This window comes from Rutidosis leptorrhynchoides, chromosome 6 (genome assembly GCF_046630445.1).
Source record: "Rutidosis leptorrhynchoides isolate AG116_Rl617_1_P2 chromosome 6, CSIRO_AGI_Rlap_v1, whole genome shotgun sequence".
NCBI lineage: Eukaryota > Viridiplantae > Streptophyta > Magnoliopsida > Asterales > Asteraceae > Rutidosis > Rutidosis leptorrhynchoides.
Genome location: NC_092338.1, coordinates 303,634,848 through 303,643,933, shown reverse-complemented (window position 1 = coordinate 303,643,933; position 9,086 = coordinate 303,634,848). Strand labels below are relative to the sequence as shown.

Below are 9,086 nucleotides of genomic sequence, written 5' to 3'. Positions count from 1 at the left end.
TATTTAAAAAGGGAGACTATAAACTCACAGTTCAATATTGCGATTCAATATTGTAGGCAAATTGCGTAGACGTAATGATGGTAGACGACTGTATGGTTGGCCTTGGATTCAAGAACAATACCCCGAATAATACCCAATATTTCCTTAGCTTAAAGCGGTTTGAAACCCGAATTAAAACACCCTCGAATATACCTTATTATTATTAAACTTAAATTATAATTATAATTATAAATATAAATTTAAATTTAAAGTACAGAAGAAACTAAATTGTAAGGAATTCGTCGAGCAAAACTGGCATATTTATATTACTTTTCGATTTACTGTAGCTCATGCGATCGCATGAGTTTTCAGTGTTTTTGTCATGCGATCGCATGGCCGCCTTTTCTGTTTTTGTTTGCTAGTTCGTCGACATCAAATAGTGCTACTGTAGCAAATAGTGTTTACTGTAGCAAATAGTATTTTACTGTACCAAATAGTGTTTTACTGTAGCAAAATACGGTTTCACTGTAGCAAAATACGGTTTCACTGTAGCAATATACGGTTTCACTGTAGCAAATAGTGTTTTACTGTAGCAAATAATGTTTTACTGTAGCAAAGTAATTTTTACTTGTACATGTATATATACATACATATAATTGTTCATGAATCATCGAGAGTAGTCAAAGGTAATTGTATATATGAAACAGTTCTAAAATTTTGAGACTCAATCTAACAGACTTTGTTTAACGTGTTAAAATAATAAATCGTATAGAGAATTCGTTTAAATTAGTCAAAAATTTTCGGGTCATCTCAAATGGACTCCTCTTGTGCTTCGGGTCCATGTGATACGCTTATGCGTTTTGGGTTTTACCCTTGGTGTGGTGATTTGGCTAGTGTTTTGGATAACCCTTTTGGCGATGGATTGCTAGCATTTGTTGTTGAGGAAATGAATCTCGGTTAGCGCGTATTCATGATGACTCGGGTAGTTTGGTCATCTTGGTGATGAGGTGGTGAATTTCGGGTTGTGCGAATTCACTAAGGCTCGGGTAGTTCGGCCAACCTCGGTTGTTGAAGTGGTGAAGGAGGTGAATCTCGGGTAGTGCGAATTCACTAAGGTCCGGGTAGTTCGGCCAACCTTCATGTGGTTTGGGTTAAGGGGTTAACCTTATTTGTTGTTATTGATTATATTTATTGTATACGCGTATATACTTATCGTTGTGTTGTAGCATCTTGTGGCATTAGCTTGGTGATTACGTAGCGTGTAGCTACTTCGTGTATGTGCTCTTTTGTAGTTTGTTTACCATGCGGAGCCGGTATGTGTTTATGTTGATGCTTGGTGATGCGTAGCCGTTTTATGCATATGTATGTGTATAATATCTTTACATTCACTAAGCATTAGGTTACCCTCTCGTTGTTGCTATTTGTATAGGTTCGCATGATTGACAGCTCGGGTAAGCATGGTGATTAGAGATCTTGGATAGGTTGCTCTAGAAGATCTTGTTCTTGGACTCGATTAGGATTGGGTAGCATAGTCCCAATCACCATGCTCGGTTTTGTTGGAAATTAAAATAGTCGGGTCGTGTTCGCCCTTTCGGATATTTAAACTATGTAGTAAATGTTTTAAAAGTTTATTGAACTTATTGTTTGTGTTAAAGATGTTTCGAAAACATAATTGGGACCTAAATATTAATGTATTAACAAAAAAAATTTACAGGCCGGTTTAAATACGGGTTGGGTTGTTTCACCTTCGCATCTCCAGCCTCGACGCTTCGACTGCAGGGGAGTATTAGCCGTGTATATTTATAGTATATATATCATTGACTTTTGTATTTAATATTGCATGTATCCATTCCTTATATTGTGGAATGGTTTGTTAGGATTGATTAAATTTCCTAGTTTGTAATCGTGTATATATGCCAAAGCAATATGATGAATAAAATCACGGATTGAAATCTTTCAGAAATGATATCAGTTACCTGATCATATATAACTATATACAGAAACCCACGAAACCGCGGGTCTTCAACTAGTATAAAACTAGTATAAAGAATAAAGTGCGGACAGTCGCTTCTTCATAAATCAACTCGACGACTTGCGGGTGAAATAAAAACCTACTAACCGTCGTGCATCACTATTCAAAAGATATTTTGCGTACAAAGACCCGACCCGAGAGATATTATGGAAATATAAGATACTTCATAATCATAATAAATATGCTTTAATAATTAATATGCTTTAATGATGCTTTGGGGGATGATTCTCACACACTGTTTTTTGATCCTCACACACCAATTTACTTGAACTCCTCCCTAATAATAGGGTAAAAGGGTGTGTGAGGATCAAAAAACAGTGTATGAGAATCATCCCCCTTTGGAGATGGGAATGGTATGCTGCTAGGAAACTTTAAAAAAGTCGACATTTAGTTGTATTTAACCCTATCAACTAAAATTCGTCCACAATATTGTCATCCCAAGAAGCTCCAAACGCCACCCACCCAACAACTTTACAAAATACCCCCAAACTATGCTAACTTTGTAAATTTTTCAAGGATAAAAAATGTAAAAAATTTATTTTATTAAAAAAACTTAAACAAACTCCACCCAAATTTTTAACGGCCCGTGTCTTCCCGCTCGCTAAGAGTTAAATTTTTCCGACACCACCGAACAACTCGAAATAATTTTACGAACGCAACGAAACTAACTATACGCGAAACGGACGCTTTTTAAAAAACGCTAAATAATTTCGAGCTATCTTCCGTACATATGCATACATGTATAAATCGATGGTCCCGCCCCCCTTTTTAACACGATTTTTCTGGCATCAAAAACGCGCGCAGACCATTAATTGTACTATGTACTACCCACGCGTATCCAAACACACCCGTAACAACGTATTTTTAATTATGTAAATACATATCACTACGTTAAATATGAATATGCAACTCGAAAGTACCCACCGCATCGCGGGGTCCGATTCTTACTAGGTATATTATTATATTTATATTTATATTTGTATTATATATATTGTAATTATAATATATTAATTATAATTTTAAATACATAGTACATATGCTTAAGTGATGCTTTTGAAAAGTGACTATTTCGGTGACTAGGAAACTCAACAATGGGATGTCGATTGACCTTTATGATTTTATTTCTTTGTTGTTAAGTATCAAGAATCGAATTTAAAAAAATTTATACTTCAAGAGTTGAACGGAAGAAAAAATTAGAGTATAATTTAAGAAGACGCCAAGTTATGGCAACGTCTGAATAGCGATATTCGTGACAGTGACGGGTTGGTAAGTTCGAAAAAATTCACCGGTTTAAAAATTCACCGGTTACAGTTTGGGTAAATTTCTGTACATATTGATGGGTCGTGGACAGGTCACGGTTATAACATATCCTATGTTGATTTGAGCAACCTACATGTATACCCATTAACTAATGAATCTGCATACATATATTTAATTACACACTAATATACTTTTATTTCAAATATGAGTCCATAATTATGTTACCTACGGATTTATTCGCTGGTCATGAGTATTTGCGAGCATATATTGTTTAATATATATGTTACTAAATAAATTTTCTATTATGAAATATAAGTTCACGTATTTGTTCTATCGGCAAGTTTATTCTTTATTGGAAAGATAAATCGGGTAGGTGCTTTAGTGTACGGGTAGATTGCTTGGGCAATGGGGTTACTAGAGTCGGGTCGGGCTCCGACACTTTATCTCCTAAACTAAAGAGATAAGTGTCGTATTCAAAGAGAGGTTCTTGGTCCAAGCTAGTAGCATAAATCGGATTATAGCTCAGCGGCATTTTTTGGTCTCGAGACTTCACGTACTCGTAGGTTAGCGAGTGAAGTGCGGCGTTATTAGGGTGTCTCATCCGGCAGTATCAAAAACAGTCGTAACTAGCTGGTCAGGTGTTACTGTGGGAGTATTACAGATAGAAGATGGGTTTGTTTAAAGTTTACTTCAAGTGGAAGATTGTTGGGAGTGTGAAGTCATTTAAACAAGAAGTAATGTGCTGCTGGAGCAAGTTTTCGCGACTAGGAGAAGGGTGGTCGCGGTCACGTGGGAGGAAGCTGGAAATCTGGAAGCTTCGATCATAAGCTCGCGATCGCGAAGTCTATTCCTTACAATTTTCTCGATCCCGAGAAAGGCTCTGTTGAACTTTGACTTGGAATCCTTGTTTGCTTCTAATTCGCTATCGTTTGCACTATAAATACCCCATTATGTAATCTGTAAATTGTACCTACAATTTAAAAAAAAAAAATATCTCTTTAGTTGGCCGTGGATTAAAACAATCGCATTGAATGCATATAACCATGTTATATGCTTGTGTTATTTACATTCTCGCACTTTATTCTTCGGGTTCATCAGATTGCTATTTATTATCCGTGGGGTTGATAACCATGTGTTATCAAGTTTTATTAGGGCTCACTCATACGTTCCTAACACCTTGGTCAACCTACCAATTGCTCATGATTAGAATTAAGCATTAGTAGACAACTTAGACCTCAGCTATTATAAATAGTAAAGCGCGAAGCGTCGCTTCGTCAATAAACCAACTCGACGACTAGGAGGTGAATTAAAACCTACGAACCCTCGCAGTAGCGGAGCCACGTTATAAACTATGGGTGCAATTGACACCATCGAAATTTGAAATATATAAATATACGTTGCAATACAAAACATAAAAGTGAAGGTGGCTGAGCGGTTTTAGTAATTTGATCCCTTCATATTTATTTTGAAGAGGTTGCAAGTTCAAATCCACCCAACTATTCTTTTTTATTTTTTTACCGTCAAAAAGCTTCCTTCACTTTCAAGTCCACTTATTTATTTTTTTACTCGGTATTTATTTATTGTTGGATTCTTTGATCATGTCTTTTTCTCTTTTCCTTGTTTTTTCTCATTCACCAGTTTACATTTTGTTACATTAATATTAATAATTAATTAATAATATTATTATTATTATTTCAACAATACTACAGTATTACATAATAAAAAAAATAAATAAAACGGACATGTTTTATGACTTCCTAAACTAACAAAAATATCTATATCATTATTATAACTACTTAATTAAAAAAAAAATTCCTACTTACCTTGATTTTCAACTCGTCTGACGAACGAAGAGTCACTTTGCGAGCAGCCTAAAGTCACTGCGGTTGAACTCGGACGGCCACGAGGGGTTTACGATGATAAACCTTGATTCACCTTCATATTAGTTTTACTAGTTCATCCATATTAATAATATGTTACATCGAAAAATTTGTACTTTTAATATCTAACAAAAAATTGACTTATTTATTGACACCATCGATCAAATTTTCTGGCTCCGCCTCTGAACCGTCGTGCATCACTATCCAAAAGTTCTTTTACGTACAAAGGTTCGCCCTCTAGAGATATTATGTAATTATAAGATACTCCATATTACATATGCTTTAATGATGCTTTGGAGAAGAGAGTGGTATACTGACATGGAAACTTTAAAAAAGTCTTAACTTTAGTTATAGGAAGGTGATATATTTACCTTCATTTGATGCATTTCTTCTCAAAATATAAATTATGACAAGGAATCTGTGTAAGCATTAAAGGTATTTTAAAACTTTTAGTATGGATATAGTAAAAGTAATCTATCAATTCTCTTAGTTATATTATTATTATTATTATTATTATTATTATTATTATTATTATTATTATTATTTTTGGGTAAAGGGTTTACCCGGCAAATATTATTAGAAATAATAAATGTTACAACGCAAATCAAACACAGCTGCTACAAGAGCATCTTGTAGCCAAGCATAAACTACCCCCTAGCAATCTACATGACCAATACAGACACGAGACCGCTAACAACCAAAGACCGACAAAACATTCTAACAAAGCTGCCAGTCCTTCATTTGCTCCACGTTTCTTGAGTTCTTAAACGAAGTAACCATCAATTTCAACCGGATATTGGATCTAATCGATTCAAACAATTGTTCTTCAGACATCTTGCCCCGTTTAAACAACCTCGAATTACGTTCTTGCCAGATATGGTAAACACAGGCACCAAAGCAAAGCTTGGCCACAATCCAATTCACACCTCTACCTCTAGCAGCACTAGCAATAGCATCCCTACACCGCTTCCAATCATATCCCCCTACATCCACTCGAATCAGCCCCAACACTTTGCGCCAAACCTTTTCCGAAAATCCACACTTAAAGAAGAGGTGGTCATGGGAGTCCATGATTTCATTGCACAATACACACGTTAGCACCGGGTTAGCACGGATCTCCCATGGTTTTAAACGGTCTTGAGTTTTGAGCCGCTCACCCATCAAAAGCCACATTACAAATGCGTGTTTGGGGATACACTGATTAAACCATACAACATCAAACCAACTGACCTTGCATGCACGAGGTCTTATGGACTCCCAAATACATGATACAGTAGCATTTCGATCAACAGAATCAATTCCCTGCCATACCAACTTGTCTTGCGTATCATTCAAACCCGGAGTATGAACAGAGGCCAAAATCGGGTATTTGAACATCCACATAGGCGGCCATTCGAAGTCAGAGCCCACTATGTCACTCACTTTAGCATGTCTTGAGAAACCTGCCCCGTCAATGTCTTCTAAAGAAATAATCTCACATAGAGGACCCAACACACACCACGCGTCAAACCATGCCGAAGCCGTTCTACCATTGCCCAATCGATAAGCAAATTATTATTATTATTATTATTATTATTATTATTATTATTATTATTATTATTATTATAAATACATAGTACATATGCTTTAGTGGTCCTTTTGAAAAGTGAGTAATTCGGTGACTAGGAAACTTAATACCAGGATGTGGATTGTAAATGAGACCTTTATGATTTTATTTCTTTGTAGTTAAGTATCAAGAATCAAGAATCGAATTAAAAAAATTAGCAAATTTCGATAATTTTTTTACCTCAATTTTTTATTTTAGGTAATATATATTTATTTTAACGTTTAAATGATTGTTTTATCAAATGTTAATCAAAAAGAGAAGTATCGTTACTTTTAAATTTGGAAACCGTCAAAAAATTGACGATATTTTTTTTAAAAAGTAAATCATATGCAAGCGTAATCATTGGCACTTATCTACGGATATGGAAGACCTCGTGAATGATAATTCTTACGAACCGAATATTTACTTAATTTTCGTTATGTTCATAATCTGATCGTAGAAGATTAACAGCACACGTATGTGCCAATTACCAAGTTTGCATATGTTCGTTATCCTCAAGTAAGTGACAGTGATCAAGTTTGCATATGATTTACTTAAAAAAAAAATAGAGTATCATTAATTTTTTTAGGGAGTTCTAACTTAAAAGTAACAATACCTCTCTTTTAATTAACATTTGATAAAACAATCCTTTAAACGTAAAAATAAACATAGATGTTCTCAAATAGGAAATCCAGGTAAAAAAGTTACATTTAGTAGAATTTTCCGTGAAAGAATTCATACTTCAAGAGTTGAACGGAAGAAAACATTAGTATAATTTAAGAAGACACTTAGGGATGGTAGCAGGAGGAAAACAATCTGTTACTTGCGATATTTGTGACCGTGAGATGGGAGGGTAAGTTTGAAAAAATTCACCGGCTGTTTTTCCTATTTGAGATACCAAAACAAATAGAAAGGTTTTATCGTTAAAGGTTTCGTGGCTATCTTATTCGTTCTCTTGTAAATAGCCACCTAGACGCTCGTTTGGTTTTGTTTGTTTTGGTATATAAATAAAATTGCTTGCTCCACATTAAAACCGTGGCTATCTTATCTGTTACTTACGTTTTGAGATCCACCCGAAACATGTAGATTGTACCTTGGATAAGATTTTTGCATTACACCACTCTATACCTTTGAAGACTTTGTTATTTCTCGATCTCCACATTAAATAACAACTTACCCATTTAGCAGCTTCCCAGATTAAATTACCTTCGGTAGTAGCCGAGTTGAACATCGAATCATTATAGAGTGGGTTAAGGTTGATTATGTTTTCCTCCGGGATGCTCCACCACCTCAAAAAACCTTTCCAATATCCTTTAACTTTCTCGCAATTTGACATGAGATGGTCGACCGTTTCGATTTCATCTAGATAAATGGGGCATAGAACCGAATCTAAGTCAATGCCCCGTTTATCTAGTTCAGTACGAACCGGTAGTCTTTTTAGTTTAGCCCTCCAAATAAAAATCCAAACCTTCTGTGGTATCGATTTGTTTCGTTACGTTTCTAGGATCAGGTTACCTGGATGTTTTTTCCTTCTATTAGATCCGCTAGCTTCTTGGTTGTAAAAATACCGTCTGTGTCTAACTTGCATCGGATTGTATCTTGCGAGTTTGGTCAAAACTGAATCGAGTTCATCAGGTTTGTGAGATCTTTGACTTCGTTGAGTGATCTGCCACGGGGGCTTCTGACCCACTGCTAGCGAAAGGTGCGATTGTTGCTAACCTCTTGAATCCTATCATGAACCGAAGCATCTTTATGTAATTCTAGTGCGTAGAGCCTGCTGAAAGTATCTTTAAGTGGGGCGTTTCCGATCCATGTATCCAGCCAGAATCTAACAGATGCACCGTTTCCAATTTCCTTTGCGAATGAACTGGAGAAAGGAATATCTTTATCGTCGATTTTGTAGCCAGCTTTAATAATCATTGTCCAAGTGGAAGATCTGTCTAGAAAATTTAGTAGCACTCATCCCCCTTCCCGGACCATAGACACTCGAGATAATTTTGACCTAAAGTGAGTTGTGATCATTATTAAAACGCCACCACCACTTGCCCAGTAATGCTAAATTTTGTAGCATCAAGTGAACCAATGTTTAGACCCCCCGCCCCATAAGGAAGTAATATTTTGTCCCATTTTTTTAACACCCCGTCAAAATCCATAACGGAATGTTAACTCTAGTCCCAGTGCTTAGCTTGACTTCTACGTAACCACAATGTTTTACAGCGAAAGCAATTAATACCTGAGAATAAAACACGCAAAACGGGTCAACAATAATGTTGAGTGAATCTACAGGTTTTAGGTAAATAATATAGTATATTTAAGAAATGATTTTTCAGAAAACGTTTATTAGTGAAAG

General features: G+C 35.6%; 1 protein-coding gene across 1 annotated transcript; it reads right to left on the bottom strand.

Moving 5' to 3' along the window:
* Positions 1–5,868: 5,868 nt before the first annotated feature.
* LOC139854606 (uncharacterized) lies at positions 5,869–8,656 on the bottom strand. Its single transcript, XM_071843903.1, has 3 exons — positions 8,456–8,656; positions 7,560–7,621; positions 5,869–6,676 (listed from the first exon to the last, which is right to left on the bottom strand). The coding sequence occupies exons 1-3, from the start codon at positions 8,654–8,656 to the stop codon at positions 5,869–5,871; spliced, it is 1,071 nt and encodes a 356-aa protein (XP_071700004.1).
* Between the last annotated feature and the right edge of the window lie 430 nt (positions 8,657–9,086).

Coding starts and splice junctions, on each gene's coding strand:
- LOC139854606 (XM_071843903.1), bottom strand. CDS start 8,656: ATGATTATTAAAGCTGGCTACAAAATCGACGATAAAGATATTCCTTTC. Junction 7,622..8,455: donor TTCATGATAGGATTCAAGAG/GTTAGCAACAAT, acceptor TATCTCAAATAG/GAAAAACAGCCGGTGAATTT. Junction 6,677..7,559: donor CACGGTCACAAATATCGCAA/GTAACAGATTGT, acceptor GGGCAATGGTAG/AACGGCTTCGGCATGGTTTG.